Genomic DNA, 22,714 nt, shown 5'->3' on the forward strand with positions numbered 1-22,714 from the left:
ATGTGGAAAAGATATTTAATTGTAAAATAGAAAAAGTAGGCCAGAGTACAGTTTTAAGGGTAATCGTCCTGTATACAGTATAGGTAAACTAGACTTTTTGCTTAACTTTATATAAACAATTCCATAAAAGCAGTGGAACATGGAACAACAAAGCAAAGCACAAAGAGTTTTATCTTACAAAAACAAAAAACAAAAAAAAGGAACCTGCACAGTAGTTTAAAATTTAATGTAACACAGCACTGAACAATCTTAAGGCAGCTCAGTCTAAGCACAGGACCAGAAGCCAGGAACTCCTGAGATCTCTCCCCAGGTCTACCACAGATTCTTGTGGTCTTGGACCAATTGTTTAATACTCCCTGTGTTGCGCTTATACCAGTTATAAAACTGAGACAATAACACTCACTTACCTGCCTCGGGCAGTACAGTAAGGGCTCTTTAAAAGATTTTATGATGCTCTGAAGATGTAATGTGCTATATAAATCCTAAGTGTAACATATCACTGCACAGACACACACAGACACAGTATCACAGTGAAGAACAATGATGCCGGTAAGGAGCAGCATCACTAAAACATAAAAAATTACTTGTCCAATTGCATAATTAAAATGCAAAAGTCTGTCTAGAAAAAAAAGGTATCACTGAAATGACTTCGAGGCTATCGGGGGAAAACAGATGAATAAGAATACTCTAAAATAACTAGCTGTGTTCCAGTGGAGACATTCTTTTCTATTCATTTCCAAACCTTAAAACGTTTGTCTCAGAAAACTGCAAGACACACAAAGTGAAGCTGCAACGCCTCCACCATCAAACTTTAAATCATCTCTTATGAAAATTAAGATTTTGGTTTTGTTTTTTAATTACAAATTACATTCTTTAAGAAATGTATCTTCCACAATAAAACCAGCTGCTAGCTTACTTCCAATGACCTACAGGCTAAACGTTGTTCTCATAATTTGCCCTCATCTCTGCTGAAAAATACCTATGCGAGTTGTACGTGTAGAAATTATAAAAACATGCAGCATATGTACAAACCAAAACGTTTAAAAAATATTAGCTTCATATACATGTAAATCTACTTGGATATATCCGAAATTAAATATAAAAATTTCACCGCCTAAAAAAAACCAAACAAACAAACCCAAAAATGGTTTTCAGAGAATCTGAGACAACTTCTTAAAGCTGTACAAAGATTTCCACCTGGAAATGTCTTATTCAGAGAAGTTGTTACCTCGTAGAAATAACTGTTAATTCCTTTTGTCACATAATTCATTTTCAAGTTGTCAGATGAATCAACATCACCCTTAAAACTGTTCTGTTTTTCAGAAGTTAGATTCATATTAAAATCAAAAATTTCACAAAAACATTGGCTTCGTGCTTCTGGATCCCTTCAAAAAGATTTATCAACTCATTTTGAAACTGTAAAAAAAACAACTATTTACAGTATTTCATTTTAAATACTTTTCACAATTTCTAAATTCAGAGTTTTTATGTTACAAGAAACTCATCAGAGCTCACGGCTTAAGTCCAGTTATCGACTCGTAGCATCTTCTCTATCATGTAATCCTGTGTCTGCACCTATACAGAGAACAGTTCAAGATTGTACTGCAGGTTTTTGAAAGTAACAGGCTATGCAGTATGTTCTTTTTTATTAAACAGCTTCTTTATTAGTCTGGAGGCGGTTCATTGCCTCTAACTTCTGCCGATAGGCCTCTGCTTCTTGTTCTTTCTTCAGAAGCTGCTGACGGTATTTTTGTGCTTCTCTGTTTGCCTCATCCAGCTGCTTCTGAAGAGTTTCTCTTTCCTATTAGAAACAGAACCAGCAACACTTTGTCAAATATGTATCGAATGCAGGTTAAAATGGCAAATACTTGTTCTTTACATGCAGCTCAAGTGTTAGGGCATCATGTAGAAACTGGTTCTTACCGGGGCAAATCTATACTAATGCTTCTGAGTAAATTAGACAGGAATCACGACAGCAGATAACTCCCCTCAATAAGGTCTGAAGTCTAAATAAAGCAAACCCAAATCTCTTTCACTGCAAAGACACCAAGCCAGCCTTCATAGAAAAATGATGAAGTACAGAGCTGGATGGACAGCGATAGCAATCAAACATTATTAATGTTTTCCCCATCATTCAATTCCCTGGGACTTTTTTTTTTTCAGTTAACTTCTAATAGGATTGAGATTCAACCCAATATGCCTCTTCCTGTTAAGCATTCTGTTCTGCATAGGTTTTTCTCATCAGATAGTTAGAAAAAACTGCTCCCTAACAGCAGTGTGCGCCAGAAAGCAACAGCTGCTCACTAACAGGAATTTAAGAAGACCAGGTTTCTAAATGAAGTGATTTGAAGTAACTGATACCACACACCAGAGGTATAACAGCAACCCCAAGGACACTACATTATTGCAAATTAAGAGGCATTTAGCTAGATAAGCTTTTTCAACACAAAAAGAGTAACTTATTCAAGGATAGCTACAAAATAGTTTCCAAACAAAACACAGAAAATATCACTTCTTATGAGGTTGCCTTAGAAACTAAGGAGAACATATTTCTATCTCCTATGACACATGTATTTTGTTTGATCCTGTACTGAGCCTAATTGAATAAAGCTATTTGCTTGGAAAAATAGTTTTGTTTTGATCTTCAACCACATACTATTTCATTAATGTGCATCATGTTTTATGAGTAAGGTGGTACTTGATTTCCCTTCCTCCCTTCCACTACAGCTCTCAGTAGTCACTGAAGGGAGGCTGACAGAAAAATCAATCTCCCTCTCAGAAAAACAAAGCTGTAAAAAACTGAGACCAAGTGAAAGTAAGTTGCTTTTTTAATATAGCATCACATTCCCACTGAATACCTGGAATAGTTTTAGTTTTACCCCTCCACCCCCAGAACAGCATCTCTATTCTTCACGTATTCGATGAACTCACGTATTTTCATGATCAGAGCCTGAAAACAGAAAATACTCTGCCTCCCTTCTACTTGCTACTGTTCTCAGTACTTGTCATTGCCATTTAGCAGTCACATGCAGTGCTGAGTGTGCTTAAATACAATAACACAGGTGATCTGATCACTGCTAGCAGCAGCATCTGTATAGCAAAAACAACAGGTGAAGGACAGATGTTATTAACAGGTTGATAAAGACTAGCTACAATACAGAACAGATGAAACTGTAAATGAAATCTGATTCTACACAAGGCTTTAAGAACTAAATGAAGCTAACATTGATGGGTTTGCTTCACTGGGAGCATGCACTAATAAAATGACAGCTCATCCGATCTTGTCGCTTATTTGAAAAGGAATTTCAGTCTCAACCTCTGCAAATCAGGATTCAGCTTTTTAATCAGCATTAGGGAACGGGCAACTACTGTAGCAGCTGGACTGACCTGTGCCAAATATTAATGCAAAATTAGTGGTAGAATCCACATCTCACAAAGGATCTGAAATACACCAGAGATGTTCCAACACCAGTCTGGCCTGAACATACTGCTATTTCTATAACTTACTGTGTAATTGAAACAGAACCAATATGACTTACATAAAGCAGCCACGTAGGTATCAAGCTGAGGGCAAAGGAGTACAGACAGCTCTCAGAAGAGCAGCCAGAACAGGTATCCCACTATGCTTGGGAAGCAGGTTTTCCCACTTCAGGGCACCCATGTGTCAACCTGAGCTTTATCTGCCTCACAAATGTCACACAATGAAATGTCCTACTGTCAAGGAGCAAAGCAGCAGAAAAATGAGAACTAGCAGCAGTTCACCTGCCAAGGCTCTGTGATCCATTACAAAACAAAGGCTCTGCCACTGCTATGGGGCACACACAAACTGAAAACACTTCGGGATGGAGACCAAAACCCAGAATAAGTCTTCTGAGTTTTCACCACATAAGAGAAAAACAGAGCCAAGTACTCACAAGGAGTTCAGCCACACTAAGCACGATAGCATACCAAAGGCTGGATAGAAATAAATAAATAATACTGGTGGCAGAGGTAAAACCAGTATCTTCCAGGCATACCGGCAACTCACAGCATGTTGGCTAGCCCAAGAACTAATAGGTGAAGTTCTTAAACAGGTTTAGTGTTAATATAAATAGAATAAGCTGAGGAACTGGGGCCAAATGTACTACTGACTGAGCAGTGAAAGAAACCAGTACTTCTGGATGAACAATGTACACCTGCTGCGGACAGAGAAGTGAAAATTAGTTCCTCAACTTTGACATCTAAAACCGGGGGCGATAATTGGGCACTCAACTTCAGCAAATCCAGAAAATGTTCTCAGAGTGCTCTTCAGGACATCCTAAGAAATGTTTTAATTCCCTGAAGTCCATTACAACTATATAGAAACCAGTTCAGGTAAAAAGTCAGAGAAGTCTGAGTACTCCTAAGGGATCTTCTGTTTTACATGGGAATTTTCTTTATTATGTACAACTTTCCTTAGCAGTCCTCATATTGAAGAGGGGGCAGCTGTAATTCAAATACTTAAATAACAAATACTAGCACGCTAAGTAGGAAAACGAAGGGATAAGAATTCATTAATACAACTCATCTACAATTAGGACTTATTTTAGTCTAATTGTTCTGACTGTTACTAAAGCATGTCACCTTTCCAACGTGCAAAAAGACAGACAGTAAAATTCAAGAATGAAAAAAAAAAATCACTGTATGTTAATGAATTATGTGTGAAAATGAAAAACAGTATCTGCATGACAGGGATAATTTGTTGCTACCATTACATAGTTTCAAGAGACTGCTATACCTCTTGAAAATGAGCTGCAGTGGTTGAGTTCAACAGACCCAAATGAGAGTCAGAAATCATCACTATCAGGATGGAACGTTTGTCACCTCGCATGAGTGGGAGGAAGTTCAACTTAAAAGACTGTCAAACTACAATTAACTGTTCATAAATTATCAATGCAAAACATTGGAAGACAGCACTCTTTGCCTTGAATCAAGTCTTTTTAATGAAATAAGAGGAATGAATCACCAACAAGGCAAAGAAGCTAATCTTCAATAATAGAGGTTTTTCACATCAAAAATCTTTTTCTTATGGGACAGAGTTCCGCTCTGTCTAAATTCAAGTATACACTTTTACGTTAGCCTGTCAAGCAAACTGATTTGATGTGCACACCTTTAACACCCCAGTTATCGAAGACAGGAAGCACCACACGTGTGGAGCACACGGAGGCTCCTGAAACCAGCTGGCCTCCACCAAGAGACAGAGGTCTGCCCGTGCATTCAATTGTCCAATCGAGAATTAAATCAGTATTCAAAACTTGCTCTTAAAAGTAACAGATAAAGTTCATCATTTTAACCAACTACTTCTAAGATTCCAGAAATGTTTTTCCAAACATGTAATTGAAGCTGGAGTCCTCTTAGGGAATTATTTGTATTGTTTTAGTATCTATCTTCATCTAGGAGCAGGTCAATTGATTATTAATCAATCTGGATTTTATTTCCTTTAGCTACTGATTATTATTTACTAATTGTAATTTCCTGAAAGAATAATTCAAGCGGATGTTTAAAAACGTGAACAAAAGAAAAGTTTTTATTATAATAATCATACATTTTTTAGAAAAATGCAGCAAGAAAATGTTAAGTGTTGTGATAATATGTAATGACCACAAAGCTGCAAAAGCCAAAGGTATTTGATATGACAACTTAGGGACAGACAAATTCAGTGATGGAAAGAGGCAATTGCTGTTATTAGACAAGGACAAGGCATAGTGCATACTGAACAATAAACAGTACTCAATTAGGCACAAAGTGTTATTCAATAATATGAACAAAGTCAAAATACAACTTTTGATAAATGGAAATATCATGGAGTTGACAAAATGAGAACTCACAGCCTAATCAAGGCTGACAGCAATGTCCTTAATCTTTCGAGCAAAACTAGTCAGCACAGCTAGAAGGAACAGAAGAAGAAATGAGATGGTTGACTTACTTGGCTTAGTATATATTTATAAAAATAAAGCTACAGCTTTAAATTGAAAAGCTTCATCTGTCATATAAGAAAAGCTCTTTTAATATCAATTGGTCTTCCGGGTTGTATTTTCAAAAATCTTTATAATGCAGAGACATATAATAGTAACAGCTCCAGAATTAAGAGGGGAGAAAAAAAAAAAAAAAAAAAAAAAAAAAAAAAAAAAAAAAAAAAAAAAAAAAAAAAAAAGATAAAAACTGGCAAACACAGAATCTCATTGTTTCATATCTCCATTAACAGTTATCTTGAATGGAAAGGAAACATTGCTAAGACTGTGATCTCACAATCAGGACAAACACATGGTCATAAAAGACAGATGAGGGGACACCATTCTCATTCACTGCTAGTGGAAAGAACTGAGTTATGTGATAACATTATCAGCATCTAGTTTTAAAAACTAGCTAGTGATCTTAGGGAGGGGAATAAAACTAACAAAAACTTAAACAAATAACATTTGTATGCACACAACCAGATGAAGCAAACAGCATGCCTATATACTTTTTACAACATCTTTGTAACAGATAAATTCCAGTAACAGAGGAAACTGAACAAGTTAATGTATCACACTCTCAATTCTGCTTTAACACAGAAACTTAACTCTAAAACAACACCAGAAAGCCAACCACATATGCAGAGCTGAACACTCTGGTTAACATACATCATGTAATAGACTCCTTACTTCTATTTCTGCAGACTCCACACGATTTTCAACAATCTCAATGCACTGTCTCTTGACTGGTGGCTCTTCACTTATCACTGTTTCTTCAGCAATATCTGTTGCTGGAACTGTTAATACTAAAAACATATTTATATATTTAAATGCATTCTTCTTCAAGCAGTAGTTACACAAAATAAATCTCATATAGATACATAATTTTATAAACAGCAGTAAAATGCAGTCTTTCCCTTAAGAAAATGCGGCTCTACAAAACTGGTGTTGCAGAGGCCAGCACAGGGAAAATTTATTAAAGCCTTAGCCATTTGTATAATGCTATCTGACAAGTAGCTGTATTTATTCATCAAGATAGTGGACCAAAACTTTTGTCTTTCAGTGTACATCTTTTCATGCTCCACAATGGGAATCTTCGTGAATAAACCAGAGAGGGAAGTATTTTTATCTAAAGAGCACTGACAGAGCATCTTGAAAAGAAACCACCAAAAAGACACACATCACAGAACATGACTTAGCATACTAGAAGCTTCTACAAAGTACATGTGGTCCAAAAGGAAGAGACAATCTGTGTAATTCTGGTTTCAGGGTTCTGAGACTACTCTTCCAAAACATCAAACTTTCTGAAGATGAAACCAGTAGTTATCACTTTTCCCTTAGATCCATCATTTCTCACCCATAGTTTAGTAATTCTTCTCCTTTATCCTAATGCTGAGTCTCAGCTGACCTGTAGCAGGCTCACTGAACTGCCATATAGTTTGTGTGCCTGAGCCTTTTACAGTTCAAGAATTCAAAAATGTATCTGAATCTGTAGCAATATTTTCCAAGCTACTTGCATTTAACAACTCACAGCTGTAACTGAAATGGTTTCTCAAGCTCAAAAGGCACAAGCTTCCACTCACCTTGCTGCCCATCTGGCATGGTCACAATTATTGGCTGCCCTATTCCACTGGTTGGAATTGAATGCAGATTACCAAGCTGAATGCCATCTGTAACTATAGTAATAACTTGCTGACCTCCAGAACTGACAACTTGCTGAATAGCACCATCCACGGATTCTGCAGTCACCACTTCTTCTGTTGCCACAACTATCAACAAAATCACAAGAAATTAAGTTTCATTGTTTCAAATGCATTTTAGCCAAGAAAGAATTCTTCTGTATCTTTTTATATTTGATCTTCCCCAGTTTAATGCAATACTACATATTCTACATATCATGTTGTTAATGAAAAACTTTCACCACGTGCATACAGTGCACTCATATTTTGCAATATACATGCAATTTTGTCCTGTTTTACCTTCTATAACCAGTTTTTATTTGGAACGTTCCTAATAGATTCACTCCACCCAAAACTGACTATTTGGGTTCTGTATTAGCATGGCAGCAAGAGGATGAAAACCACAACCATTACTCAACAGGTACCTTGCCAAGTTTACTCAGGACTCAGCCCTGACTTCTGTGCCTATCACAGTGATCTCCAAGACAGTAACAAGCTAAGTTACTGTACACATTCTTCAACCACAAACATGACTTTAATGACAATACAACGCAGAAATTTGCATTTAGTTGTGTTTTGTGCAGAGCTGACACTTTTACACCTTAGAAGGAAAACACTTAAAAAAATAAAATAAATATTGTACGTGTACAGCTTAATAGGTAAAAGTAAAAAGAAAAAAATCCCAGCTCAACTGAATACTCATGATTCAGTAACAAATATATAGTAGTTAATTCTCATTGCTCTTTAATGTTGCATGTATAAATCAAATTGAGTTAAGAGAATGACTGCATCCAGAACTACAGCACACACTACACATACTGTAACCAGGGCCCCACACTAGCACTCCTATTTTTTAAAACAAGATACTAAAACAAAGAGCAAGATGACTGGTACTGCAATCAAAGAATTTCAAACACATAACTCCGTAATTCACTTTCAATTTGTGAGGGTAAAAGCAAAGCCTTTGATTCAAATAACAGACATTAGAGGGCTTCCTATCTACAGAGATCCAATTAAAACCCTACAGACCATATTGCAATGCTCCAGATGAGAGAAGGTAGATAAAATTCTGAAGCTTTCATCTTTTAGATTACGATATAACACACTCAGAAGTCACTGTGTAGTCCAAATGACTGCAGTCATTGCCTTCGGAAGATCATTATGTTCAGAGATTACTGCCCTATAGCCCTGCTTACATATTCACAGAGTGCGAATTCAGTAAATCAAAACAGTAGGCCCTGCATGAATAAGTGGTATTGTATTGAACTTCATTTGGCTTCCAAGTAAGGATGCAGCAGTAAGAGAGACTACTGTTTAAAAAAAAAAATCCAAGTTGCAAGTGCCAATAGTAGCTGCTGGGGCAAACAGTCCTGATCTTTCAGCTTCAGATTCAACACCATGCTTTCAGTACAGAAGGAAACATTACTAGGACTTCTGTGGGAGACTTTGGAAAAAAACCTTCAAGATTTTGTCTGAAAAGTAGTTACTGATGTAAAAGAAAAATAATCCCATAAATACAGTCCTAATGTTTTCCTTGCTCTCTTTCTATATCAACGTGCCTAGAATCACTACTTGATACACTTTCATATGATGAAAGACACTGGCAGGACCTCCAATGCATGCAGCCAGAAACACACGCCTCATCCCAACACCAAATACACATGTTAAAAGAGATTCCTCTGAATTCCCCTTCCATCTCAAATAATGAACCTTCCATCTGTATATAATGAACCATTTATTAGCATGTAACATCCATAACCCTATATGCACTTCACAAGTAGAAGTTAAAACAAGCATTCTACTCAGCTCCAGTCAGAAGCATTCTTCTTTCTTTGATTTTATAAAAACCAATGTGTTTTTAAGCCACAAGGAACTAGAGGAAGAGATCAGAGTAAAGTTAACCTGAAAAGGGGAGTAAAGTCTAGAAAGAAACAGCACAAAAGGCAGAGCGCAAGCGCTTCATCCAAACGTATACAATCTAATATAGAGGAGGCTAAATAAAAGGCTAAATGAAAGCCAAGCAATAATTCTCTCAGCTAATTTTTTTTCACGTTAAGGTCACTAAATATTCCTGTCCCTATCAGAGGAAATGTTAAGAGAAGTGCTGATTAAGTACATAGAAAGAACATCAGGGGCTATCTCTCATAACTTAACAGAAAAAAGCATTCACAGAAAACATTCTCACATCAAATGCAACTAGACTGCTGCATTCACAAAGACGTGAATTAAGTCTTTTGAATCACACTTGCTTTCAGTAAGAATGAATGCTAGTAACATAAGGCCCAAAAACACCCAGCACAGTCAGAAATCTCGCTAAAAAGTAATTGTTTGCACGTATCTACCAACCTTTCAAGTGAAAGGAAAAAAAAGCTTTTGTTCACACTGAACAAAGAAATAAGATTATATTCTCATTTCTGCATGAACTGTATTGACACCAATTATTTACTTCAGCTTTGTCTATTAAATGAAGTTAAATTACATGGCTTTCTCACCTGGTGTTTCTGAAGAATTTGACAGTGGAGCTGACGCTTCTGCTAAAGCTGCTAATGTGGCTAATACTGATGTCGATGAATTTCCAAACTGGACAGCAGACACTCCTGTCTCATCTAGCAGGAGGAAAACAAAAGTTAGCTGATAATTTGTTTCAACAATCCACAAAGCCCCTTTTATATCTGTATTGTGCTGAAGTTACTAATACACATGGCTCTTAGTAACATTCTGCTAAGTCAAAGTGCTATTCTGTAAGCAAGTTTCTCAAGCAAATACAGCTTCTGATAATTTACTGTATGAAGACTTATTTGCAGTATGCTTAGAAACACATAAGAAACACTGAAAAAGAATATATAAGTGCTCTATTTGTACCATTATTGTTCCTCAAGTCTTTTCACTAAATGTAAAATTCCTTCACTAAATGTAGCTATCCTATAGGCAACTAAATACCCTTTCCACTTGATGTATTTGCAGTAGATACTAGACCTGTTAAGTTCACCACCCCTCCAGGTCCAATGATGAATTGCGGCGTTGCTGCATGTATTGTCACAGTATCTGGACTCTCCGGATTTGTATTGATTTGGTTCTGCATTGCAATCTAGGAGACAAGGGTAATAACATCATTCCAGCTGTGGATATAAGTTATTTACTTTGCAAGAACTAGAACTACTGCGCATGCCACCCATGCAGGGAGATCTCCCTAGCTATATTTGTTCAATATACACGCAGTGTCACACCTTGTGCTCTGTTAAGTGAATAAGAAAGTTTTTCTGTCTTAAAGCTAAAAAAGTCTGTTGAAGTGAGAAAGACTAACAGCACACTGCCATCTCTCCTTTTCATTTATCATACACACAGAGGACCATGTAAAGACAAAGGCTTTCTGAAGATGCATAAAGTCAATATCTAAAACATAGGCCAGAAGAACTAAGACTACAGCAATACCAATATGCTACAAAAAAACAAAACAAAACAACAATAAAAGGCTCAGCAGCTTCAAATTGCCAGCAATTGTAGATGGCAAATCATCTTTCCATCTTACTTTGAATTATTTTGGCTTTTATTTATTATATCCCTTTTGCAACAAAGAGTAGGCTGAAGGGACAGACCAGAAGTATTTGTAAACAGTTCAAAATGCAGAGGAGCAACAGATTTATATAGCAGCTTAATAATATCCTGTTTTGCTTTTCTAATATTTTCTCAATAATTTAGCACTTAATTTGTCTTTATGACCAGTACTGAAAAGTTACAGCTCATAATTCCAGGCAGTTACCTATCACAATCCTAATCCCAATCATTTTGCCAGCAATTCAATCCCAATTTTCCTAATCCAGGAAAAATTGCCATCTCTTCTCTCCATTCTCCATTTCCAGTTCCACCAGGAAATGTTGTAATCTACGCATGAAACCAACTAAATAATAAGGTACAGTGAAACCTTCCTGCTATGGCAATGCATTAAATTTTTCATCTGTGAAGATTCCGCACACTAAGAAAGTGAAGTAAACTTCTTGACTTTACAGGTGGTAAAATACTCTTCAGCCAACAGTTTATCAACTGCAATCTCATTTCCAACTGAAAACTAGACCAAAGTCCAGCATTATTAGTTAATATAATTGATGCACGCTTGCTATAGAAGCCTAGCTGATCACACACCTGAACAAGTACTTTGCTCTAAGTTCCTTCAGCATCATGAACCAAAAGTTACCTGTAATATTTCTGCAAGGTCTTCATTTCCATTGTCTATTGCAATGTCCAATGCAGTTTTGCAAAATTTACTCTGAGCGTGAACATCTGCTCCATACTTTATTAAGAGTTCTACAACTTCTTGGTGGTTATGTTCAGTAGCCCAGTGAAGTGCAGTCATCTTGAGCATGTCCTTAGCATTGACATCAGCACCATGCTACAAACAAGAACATTGCATGAACTGCATCATTAGAAGTACATGAACTAAATAACACCACTCGTGGAATGAAGCCCCAAACCATCTCTCCATTAGTAATGTCCTGTTACCTTATTCTAATAGATTTCTTAAAAGGACTTCAACCTAATTACCACAGATTATTTATCTCAAAGGATCCCTAAAACATAACACCTCTTGGTTCTAAAAGCTTTTACTTACTCAAAACCAAATTAGGAAGGTGTCTTTTTTGGAACAGCAATAAATAATGAGCCTGAAATCATGCTGATTATATTACCAAAATAAATCACAACTGAGTAGAAAAACAAAACACCCAACACATACAGTATAAATATTCACATCATTTAGATATTAGTTTCATGACTGAATGAAAACTGTACATATGCCGCTTGCAACACCAGAGGGCCCGGGTTCGAATCCCCCTTGTGGCGCAAGGGGTAGAAGTGCCGCTCTGCTACACAGAGGGCTCGAATCCCGGGAGTTGGACTCGATGATCTCTAAGGTCCCTTCCAACTCGCACAATACTATGATACTATGATATTTTATCATAAGCCACTGTAAAATCCCTATTGCAGTCCTTGCTTCAGCAGTCTTTACCTTAAGTAAGACTTCTACTATGCTGGCATGGCCTTCTGAAGCTGCCATATGTAATGGTGTCCTGTCCACTTTTGTTCTGGCATCTCGACTTACACCTGCGCGCAGCAGCACCTCTGTCGTGGAGTAGTGTCCATACTGTGCTGCCAGATGAAGTGGAGATGTTCCCAACTGTAATTTAATGAGAAAAAAAAAGTAGACATTGAACGTACGGTAATATGAAGAACTTATTTTTCTGGAGCTAGCAAACTCAAGTGTTAGGCCACCATTTCAAATTATCTTCCTTTCCTAACATCACGAAAGGAAGCTGTTGTGGTTTTCAAAAAGTAAAAAGAGGGAAAAAAAAAAGTTTAAGATAGTTTTCAATAATCAAAATACACTTAAAACAGATCACCGGAAGCAACTTTTTGAGGTACATGATGGATATATTTTTATTTCCCTGTTTTTTTCAGCTTTGATGTTTCAAGAGACCTAACCCCACTTTTAGTGCTGGTCAACGTATCATACCACACCAAGCTAACACCAGGAGGGACTTCTGGAAGTCATTTAACTCCAATCTCCTGCTCAAAATAGACTCAAATTTACAGTTGGGTGACTAAATAGATAAAAGCTTCTAAGGGATTGCAAATACCCTAACATTTGAAGTACTTGACTTAGTCTCTCTACACAATCTATTCAAAGCATACACACCTCCAAAACACAACCCAGAGTACATGTTCAAGGTAGCTGGGACTGCTCTCTTAATTCAGGACTCTTACTGCATTAAATGCATAAACACAGTAAGTGGGGGGATGATTGCTGCCTTCTTCCATTAACCATTCTGAAGTTCACCTTAATAGGCATCAGAAGGAACCCATTCACAGACTGTTACAAAAATTAGTAGGTTAAATCACAGAAAGAAATTTAACTTTGAATTAGACACCAGATGATGTGACTGCAAAATTTCCAAAAGGAACTCCCAAGGCTGGCAGCGTTAATGTTTAAATGTAATCATCCGGCTGTTGGGGTTGTTTGGGGGGAGGAGAAAAGTAAGAGAACTGATGAAACACTGCAAAAGTTTCCATTACCCAATCTGTGGTAAAAGGTGCTCCATTGGCCATCAGAATGCGAACCTCATCATCTTGTCCCGCTCGCGCAGCTTCTAGAAGTTTCTTTCCCAAATCTACTAGTGACATCTAGTTAAGGACATAAAGGAATAGAAAGAAAAAAAATATACTTAGCATTAGGACTATTTTAAGTATGCAGGGACTGCTGTAGTTTTTAACGGCTAGTTCTTTAAGAAAACTTGAGATTTTAGATATTGACAACGAGCTTGCTTGACTGCAAGAATCAGACTGATTTTAGAGTTACTCCTGTCAAACGTAAGTGACATCAGGGGGGAAGATTTCAGGATTACAATGCCGTAACTGCAGCACCTTCCTTGTTACAGCAAACTAAAGTTAAACTGAACTAGGAACACATTTCTTATAATAAGAAGTGGTTTGGAAGCTCTCACCTGATAACGCAGCCTTCTGCTGCTTTGTCCAGCTTTCAAGTGGTAGTGTCAGAGCTGCCATGCCACATGTCCAAAGACATTACAATCACTTATCCAGAAATACCTGTATATACATTAGAAGTACCACTATGCAAAGACACCTCATATAAATACAAAACACAGCTCCTTTCTAACATCTTGTCCATCATTATCACTTCATTTTGTTCACCATGAAATAACGCCTAGATTCCTATCTAGAGCCCGAAGCCATAGACATGTTTCTGCTCTATCTGCACCAGACGGAAACGTCTGCCTGAAAACCAGTGTTACTGCCTTCATCAGCTGTCTACAGTACTGAAAAAACATTCAAGAACAGTTTCTGAACATGCTCTGAGACATGAGCAAGAAAACCTTTGCATCATCTTTAGGTCACCTTTTTTAACAACATTCAAGTGAAAGTTCTATATAATGCGGAGCATATAGAAGTATGCATTGACAAGAGACACCTAACTACGTTCCTATTGCACTGAAGACTTAAATCCACTCTGTTTCATGCTTGCTATTAAATATGTTCAGTAATAAAATTTAGAACTAAATCCTAAGTCATGCTACTAACAAAAATACATGACTAAGTTTTTGGCCTGGTATCTATGTTTTCCACTGCCAGGATGGCAAAAACAGCACCACACACAGCAATTACTTCCCAGTCCCAAGCAAGAGTTAACCCATGTGACTAACAACAGCAAAGCCGTGCTGCCTATTTCCTATGCAAACTAACAGTACACAGTTCGGAAAGAAATCCCAATAGGGACATTTTTTAATCTCTTTCCTTAAACTGATGCTTCTTTCATAAACCCAATGTGTTAAGAAAGTCCTCTGCACCTGGGTCAACTGGCAAAACCTGTGTGGTATGTTGCTCAAAACGCTGAAAGCTACTGATCTTAAAAGAAACTAGAAAGTAGGAAGGGGGGAAACATGCAAATGCAGAACCTCAACACGTCAACACAAAGAGGAGCAGAAGTTGCTGCTGGCATCAGTCCCCTCCACCATGATAACATCCCATCTGTGCCCGCACACAGAATCCTGTCCAGTCAGACAAGGGCAGAGGAGCAGGAGGGCAGCAAGGACAGCACAAACTCTGACAATGGGCAGGAAGGCAAGGAGCATGGTCAGATGCAGAGGAAGAAACAGCAGCTGACTCTCCTCCAAGGAAAGAAAAAGCAAAAGAGAAACAAGAATAAGAGAAAGATTTACTGTTCCCGTTTCACAGGGATGCAGTGGGGTAACAGTATGAAACAACAGCACAGAAGGCATTTGTCAAGTGCAGCAGTGAATTAAATGAGCACAGTCCTCCCTTTATCCAGCACCCTTCTTAGGGATGGGGGCTGCATTTCAGAAGGGAAAAGAACACACACACACACACATTTTCTGGTGATCTAATACCACGCCGAGGCTAGCTAGAGCATAACCAAAAACACTTTAGTTAGAAACTAATTCAGAAACTATACCTTTTCCCTGAACTTAATTTCACTTTTAAAAAACAGCAGGAAAGAAAGAAATAGTGAAGTTTAGGAATTACAGGTGGAGAATAAGACTGTGCACTTGGCCCCCCCCTGAGCCCAGCAGGCAGAGCACCCATGCAGCGCAGGGCTCAGCATGGAGGACAAGCCCCAGCCAGCACTCAGGCCCCATCCATTAACCAGTATGCTCTTTGGTCGCTGTAAAGTGTTTGTATCTCAAACAAGCACAAAGCATCACACAAGCTCCTGCATTTTCCAAGATACAGAGCTTTAACTTCAGTTAAAAGGACACAAGCACATTTAGCAGTGAAGCTTCACATCTTGCAGGGCCCTTGGAAGCACGTGTGGGCCACCTGGTGGATGAGCTACAGAGCCAGCAGCACTGCACTGCTGAACTCGGTACAAATCACCTTTGTGCCAACACTGCACTACAACAGGGAATGCTGCTGCTTTTCCAACACAACACTTGCATGTATTCAGACACTTCCTAACAACATATAGGAGCATTCAGCCCAAAGCTGACTTCTACCCGGCAGACCCCCAGGGATCAGCACTTCAAGGGCAGCAAACCTTCAGGTTAACACACCCCACTCTTTCCCCAGTTCTCACCACTGGCATCGTTGCTTACCAAAAAGGATTTGCAGAATCAGAATTCAGAATGCAGAATTCTTTTTTGCCAGAAAAATCCTTCAGCTGCCAGACTGCTGCCCTTCCCCCAAGATCATTTTGTTATCACAAAAGCAATAGCAATGTGACACTATCAAAAGCAAACTTCTCTATACAGGGCATTAAAATACACTACATTCAGAACTTCCACATCTCAATATTAAACGGGTTGTGCAGTGCCATTAAACAGGTGCCACCACATTTTTGTACCGTTTTAGATTCAAGTTGTATGTTATCTGAAAGGGAATGCCCTCTCAGAGGGGTACGCAGCATCGCCTGCAGGTACAGCACCAATCTGCAGGCAGAGGGATTGGTTTTAAATTTGACTTAAAACACCACAGCATCTTTGGGCCTGGTACGCCCAGGACACCACATCTGGCCCTTACTCCCCTTCTACCACTGCAGCAGCACACCCACGTTTGTCAAAGCCAGCAGGCACAAACCAGAGCTGCTGCAGAACAGCTGTGCACAGGGGGACTGCGCAGCTTCCAGCACAGTGCTACCAAAGCATGTTCCTACAGGAGACGCAGGTGTGCCAGAACAGCATAAACTGCAGCAGTGTGAACTGAAGGCGTGATAACGATCTGTAACCGTTTCCAAGAACCCCAGAACAAACAAAGTCCTAGAATACACGAGGAAAGAGGTTCCCCTGCTTCAGTGACACACAGCAGAACTGCACGGGAAGTCAGTCCAAACGTCCCAAAAATACCACCCCCTTTCAGCACGGCTCTTTTGAAACGGTAGGGGTGGAAAAAAAGGATAGTCACACCACTTCCCCAGGCCCAGCCTTCAGAAGTGCTGATAGCACACAGATTTCAACAAAGCACGGTATCACACCAAGTTCAGAACAGCAATTTCTAGTGTATTTACTACACCTACCCTACCACAGCAATACACTTCTTATGAGTACAGAGTTTAAACAGTCACTACGAACTGTTTAAATCCTTCATCAAGAACTCCGTTTTGATCACTAATAGAGTTAACAGGACTGATTTTTTTTTCCTTTACATCTGAGCGGAACACTTGAACTCTGAACAACTCTTCAAACACTTCTTCTTTCAATTGCAGTTTTGTAACTCCTACAGGAACTGAAAGGCCTGCACTAAACCTACACTCATCTCCATACGGTGATGTTTTTTCTCTGACCCTCTGGTCAGCAGGATTCTACCTTGTGTAACATCACTTAACAGTGGTTCTGATGACCCATGTGGGATAAACCCAAATGGTTTTGTAGTGGTTCCTAACAGAATCATACCCCTCCAAATGCATTTGGGCAAAGACTCCACGTCAAAGCCCAGATCTCAATAGAAATACCACAGGCTTCAAGTGCCCACACTTATAGATAATGAAAGCTATACTGATATGCTAAGAGCAAACTGTTTTAATTTCGGCACCTTTGGCTTTTCTCTGGATTGTGCTGAGCTCAGAACCAAATTCTCACTCGTTTACTTAAACAGAATTATCACTTTTATGTAGGACGACATAAGCACCAGAGGGAGAAAACAAACAGAGAGCCCATCAGGAAAGCTAACACTGGGCTGCATAGCTGATGGGTGAGGCAATCACACCTGCCTTTACACAGGTCTGTATTCCGTTAGGTTTGTGCATTAACTGAAAGCAGCACCAATCGTCAACATAACTCCACAAAATAGCATCAATAGTAAAGAAGCCTTGCCATTAAAAAAGGAGAGCAGATTTGTCTGCAAATGCAACATCTAAGAAGTAATATTATGCAACAAGGGCGAACCACTGGCACACAGATCAGGTTGGCACTGCAGAGCTCTCACACAGGTTTGGCACCAAGTAAAAGAAGGTAGCACGCAGCAGAGCTGACTGACATGAGAAACCCCAGGGTTTGTGTGCAGCCTTGGAACAATAACACAAACACAACCTGAGAACCTCTCTCAGATTAAATGAAACTGGAAATATACCCTGGAAATGAGTCACCAGCCTCTTTAATTAAAGCAGCATTTTATTATGAGGTATTTCAACAATTTCTTGCACACGAGCTCAGAAAAGCCCCAGAAAACACTGCTTTCAGGAACGAACTTTGGTCAGGAGGAAGCATGCCATAGCACACGCTGACTGTTACATTCTGCCATGTGTGCTCTGAGCCCTACGCACCGCACGTTTCTGCGTCCTCACAGTATATGCGCCTCACCCAAAGGGCTTCAGTCTCACCAGTGTTTACAAAACTCAGACAGCTCAAAGGCACTGCGCTAGGGATCCCACAGGGCGCTGCAATCGATACGAGTTACTAACTCCAAACGCGGAAGAACTCCTCTGGAAGATTTCAGCAACACCCGATCGGCCTCACAAACCGCCCTGGCTGCAAGTTGGGAAAAGCGGCACCGCGTCCCGAGCTGACACGCAGCCTCCGTGTTTGTGCTCCCACCACAGATGTGACAAGCACAAAGCGGGGGTGACGGACCGCGGGCAGCGCCGAGCACAGCCGCTCCCCCCCCCCCCCCGCCGGGGCCGCTTCCCCTCAAGGCGCGTTGGCGCCAAGTCGGGCCCGGCGGGGCCCCGCGCTGACAGAACCGCGCCCCGGCCCCGCGCGGAGGCCCCACGCGGGGCAGCGGGCCGGGCCGGCCCCTCTCGGCTCTCCCCCGTGAGAGGCCCCGCCGCGGGCGCCCCGTTCTCCCTCTCGTCCTCCCGCCGCGCGGCGGCCCCCGACCCCGGCGCTGCCCCGGCCCCGCAGGCCGCGCCCGCCGCCCGCCCGGGCCTCCGCCACGGCCCAGGCCCCGCCGCCACGGCCCAGGCCCCGCCGCCACGGCCCGCGCCCCTCGCGCGGCGGGGTCCCCGGAAGGCCGGCCAGCACGCCCGCTCTCCCCAACAGGAAATCCTGGCTGGGCTGGGCGCTGCGGAGGGAGCCGCGGCGCCGGGTTCCGGGGGAAGTGGAATTATTTTTTACCAGCGAAGAGATCAACTTCCACATCCGGTAACAGGGCCCTATACAAAGGCGCAGACTGACCTGGAAAAGCTTGGCCGGCCCGGGGGGGTGGGGGAGAGACGGGGCGCGGGGATGGGGCCTTACCGTGCCGCCGGCCCGGCCGCCGCGACGAGGAGCAGGGGCGCGGGAAGCCGCCGCTCATCGGCGCCCAAAAGCCCCACACAAAAGTCCCCGCTGCGCCCGGCGGAGGGACACGGCGGCGGAGGGAGGGGAGGGGCGCGGCCCGGCCGCCCCGCCGCCAACGCGAGCCTCGCGCCCCGGCCTGAGGCGGAGCGGGGCGGCTGAGACGGCGCTGGGAGGGACGCGCGGCACTTACCGTGGGGCGCGGGATTTATCTTATTACACAAAAATCCGCGGCCGGAGGGGCTCGGCGGAGGGATACGGCCTCGCCGCCGCCTGCCGCGCATGCGCGGAGGCGCGGGGAAAAGGCGGGGGAAGCGCGGGCTGGAGGGGCCGCCATGTTCCGGCCGCTTCCCGCCCGCCGGGGGCTGGGCCCGCCCGTGGCCGCGCCGAGAGGCCCGCTGCGATGGGGGGGGAGGCGGGGCCACGAGCGGGCTTGGCGCTTCTCTGCTGCGCCTTCGGGGCTGCCGTGTCTGGGGGCGCGGTACGACCAGCGGGGTCCGCTCCCTGCCCTGAGGGGACGTGCGACGTTCGTGACAGCTCCGCTGAAGGCACAGCTCCGAGCCCCAGGGCTGTGCTGGGGACTGTACCTCGGGCCCTGAGACACCTGTGAGTTGGGCTCCACACAGGCGCGCAGTGCACAGGCAGAAGGCAAGCACTGCAGTGAAGTATGAGTCCCATCATCTGCGTCCTCCAGAAACTGGTATCACTCAGTGAACTCCCCCCTTGTTATTTGATTCCATTTCTACCAGCCTTCACAAAAGCATTATTTCTGACTCGCTGAACGCAGCTGAGTGCACTGGGGAGCACGCCTGGACGCTGCTGGGCCGCTGTGTTTCTCATTCACACAGACACTGCAAGCCAGCCTTCACTGAGCTTTGCCATCATGGACGAGTAGTTCACATCACAGCTCCTCACCACACTGCTGGGCATCCTCACGCAGCAGCACACAGAGCATTTCTGCATCCTCACAGGCATGCACTGGTGGCATTTGTTGCAGTGCTATGGATGAGTGCAGCATTCTGTGCTGCTGAAAGTCTCGAGGGGAAGAATTCAACTCTTAAAGTAGCCACGGTTCCTTTAGCACCACATGAGTTTCATTGTCATGATCACAACTTAGTGAAGTAGTGAAGAACAAGGTGATATTTTCATTAGAATTCACCAAAATGACATTTAAGGCAGAGATGTCCGACGCTGGCAGCTCAGAGCGCAGCTCACATCTGTAAGGTGCATGGTTTGTTCTGCTTTATGTCACCCAGGTGTATGGGAGAGTAACGTGAGGCATTTGTCCAAATAGTTTGATACGTTCTATTAAAACGCAGACTGATTCCTACAGCTGAAATTCTATTTTTATTATTTATTCTCTGTTGCTTACACAGAAAGATGTGCTGGTAGGAAAATGCCTTTTAACCTCAGGAAGCTCCACAGCTCGTTATAATGCAATGGAGGTAACAGCATGTTTTAGCAGGTGTTTCACAATAGGGTGCACTAATTGTACAGGCAGGTCCTCTCCCTGCTCTACATGGCCAGATACCTACATGTTAGAGAGGGCTGCTCCAAAAGTCATGCCTCCTATTTTATGATGTTGCCCCACAATGGCAGAGGTGGATGTTGGTGGTACGACAGCGTAGGATGAACCTTCCCACCAATATTCCATTACACTTTGTTGTCATTCGACAGATGGCAGCAGAGGGGCGTTCTGACGAGGAGCACATCGGCACAGTGAGGCAGTGGGTGGTACTTTCCAGCCGTGGTCACAGTGGATCATCTCAGCTTGTGCAGATTGCGGCGTGCAGGCTCTTGTGCAGCGCTGGTGAGAATGCACACGTGCCTCGTGGTGGTGGCTGTCTTGAAATAGTGTTTTGCAGCTGAGGATTTGCTCTGTGAAACTGCTGTTGTGCTCTTTGTTGCAGTTTCTATGGCAATAAGTATGAGGAACTAGTTTTGGAGTGACCTACGTGCATGCAGAACTAAAGGATTTCCTAACACCGTTTCTTTGTAAAAAGGAAGCAACAAAAGGTCGCTTTGGACAAAATGGCCTGAACCCAAAGGACACTGATAGACAAGGGGGAATGGTTTTAAGCTCAGGGAGGGAAGGTTTAGATTGGATGTCAGGGTGAAGTTCTTCATGCGGTGAGGTGCTGAGCACACTGCCCACAGAGGCGGATGCTTCATCCCTGGGGGTGTTCAGTACCAGGCAGGATGGAGCCCTGGGCAGCCTGGCCTGGTACCAGATCTGGAGACGTGTGGCCCTGCCTGTGGGAGAGGTTGATGTGGAACATAATGATCCTTGGGGTCCCTTCTAACCCCAGCCATTCTGTGATTCTATGACAGCAGCCAGTGTGGACTCAGCATCACCTTCCCCATCCTCTCCACCGTCACGGTGGTTTCACCTGACTTTCCTATAGAGATTATCTGTCTTCTGCAAGCTTCATTCTGCAGAGCACTGCAGCACAGGATGGTGCCAGGGCCGCTGCTGCTTTTCCCCTGCGTACAAGCACGGACTCCAGCACTGGGCCCACCCCGATCCTATTCCACTCGCACAGCGACGCGCCCGCCCCTCCGACCTCAGCCGCCTCTGGGCGGCCCGGACTGGCAGCGCGGGGCCAGGCAGGGAGGAGGGCCGCGGCCACCGCGCACCTCACAGCCCCGATAGGACCGCGGAGAGTCCCCGCCTCCGCGGAGGAGCGAGGCGCGACAGGGAGGGAGGGAGAGGAGGAGGGAAGATCGCCGCCGAGTTCCGCCTCAGCAGCCATGGACGCGTAGCGTCTCCTCGGCAGCCGCGTTCGGACATGGGCCTGCCCCGGGCCGGCGGGCTGACACGGCGCGTCCCCGCGGCGGTGAGTATGGGGCCGGGCCCGCCGCAGGCACCGCTGCGCGTCCTTCTCCGGCAGCGGCGGGAGGGACGGACGCCCTTGGAGGGGACCAGAGGCCCGCCGAGCCGTGCGGAACGGGAGGGCCGGCCTTCGGGGAGCGGCGGGGTGCGGGGCCGGGCCGAGCGGAGAGGAGCGGGCGGGGAGCGGCGGGGGCCGCGGCGCTCAGCCGCGCGGTGACCTTGGGCGGCCGCAGCCCCCCGGCCGAGGCGTGAAGGGCCGGGGGCAGGTGGACGGGGCGGCCGGAGAGGCGCCGTCAGGGCGGTGCGGCGTCACGGATTGCTGCGGGCCGGGCCTCGGTGCGGGATGAGCCGCTGCGGCCGCCGGGGCCGAGACTCCGTCACCGCCCCGACACCGGCTTCTTGTAGGCCGGAATTCTGTATCTAAGGGAGTAAAGATGCGTTTTTATTCAGGTTGAAGACCTTTAAAGCTGAATATATAAAACCAAACTTTTTTTG

At 43.2% G+C, this 22,714-nt stretch overlaps 2 protein-coding genes across 8 annotated transcripts in view; one reads left to right on the top strand and one right to left on the bottom strand.

Moving 5' to 3' along the window:
• GABPB1 (GA binding protein transcription factor subunit beta 1) lies at positions 1-19,707 on the bottom strand. Of its 4 annotated transcripts, none has more exons than XM_072345865.1 (9): positions 19,348-19,471; positions 13,718-13,825; positions 12,654-12,821; positions 11,844-12,038; positions 10,628-10,739; positions 10,144-10,257; positions 7,556-7,741; positions 6,663-6,778; positions 1-1,801 (listed from the first exon to the last, which is right to left on the bottom strand). In XM_072345865.1, the coding sequence occupies exons 2-9, from the start codon at positions 13,823-13,825 to the stop codon at positions 1,649-1,651; spliced, it is 1,152 nt and encodes a 383-aa protein (XP_072201966.1). In that variant the 5' UTR covers positions 19,348-19,471; the 3' UTR covers positions 1-1,648. The 4 variants fall into 4 exon arrangements, with proteins under 4 accessions (XP_072201966.1, XP_072201968.1, XP_072201967.1 ...); XM_072345867.1 differs by lacking the exon at positions 19,348-19,471 and adding an exon at positions 14,146-14,480; XM_072345866.1 differs by lacking the exon at positions 19,348-19,471 and adding an exon at positions 19,580-19,707 and having other exon boundaries at positions 7-1,801.
• Positions 19,128-22,714, top strand: part of USP8 (ubiquitin specific peptidase 8) — a 23,905-nt gene continuing 20,318 nt past the window's right edge. For 2 of the 4 annotated variants that reach the window (XM_072345860.1, XM_072345862.1), the window contains exon 1: positions 21,984-22,223. The gene's annotated coding sequence lies outside the window, so the exon portion shown is untranslated. Of the gene's footprint in view, positions 19,252-21,983; positions 22,224-22,714 lie in introns of those variants that run through there. The other 2 variants (XM_072345863.1, XM_072345861.1) reach the window with 2 other exon arrangements.

This window comes from Excalfactoria chinensis, chromosome 10, assembly GCF_039878825.1.
Source record: "Excalfactoria chinensis isolate bCotChi1 chromosome 10, bCotChi1.hap2, whole genome shotgun sequence".
In the NCBI taxonomy this organism is placed as follows: Eukaryota; Metazoa; Chordata; class Aves; order Galliformes; family Phasianidae; genus Excalfactoria; species Excalfactoria chinensis.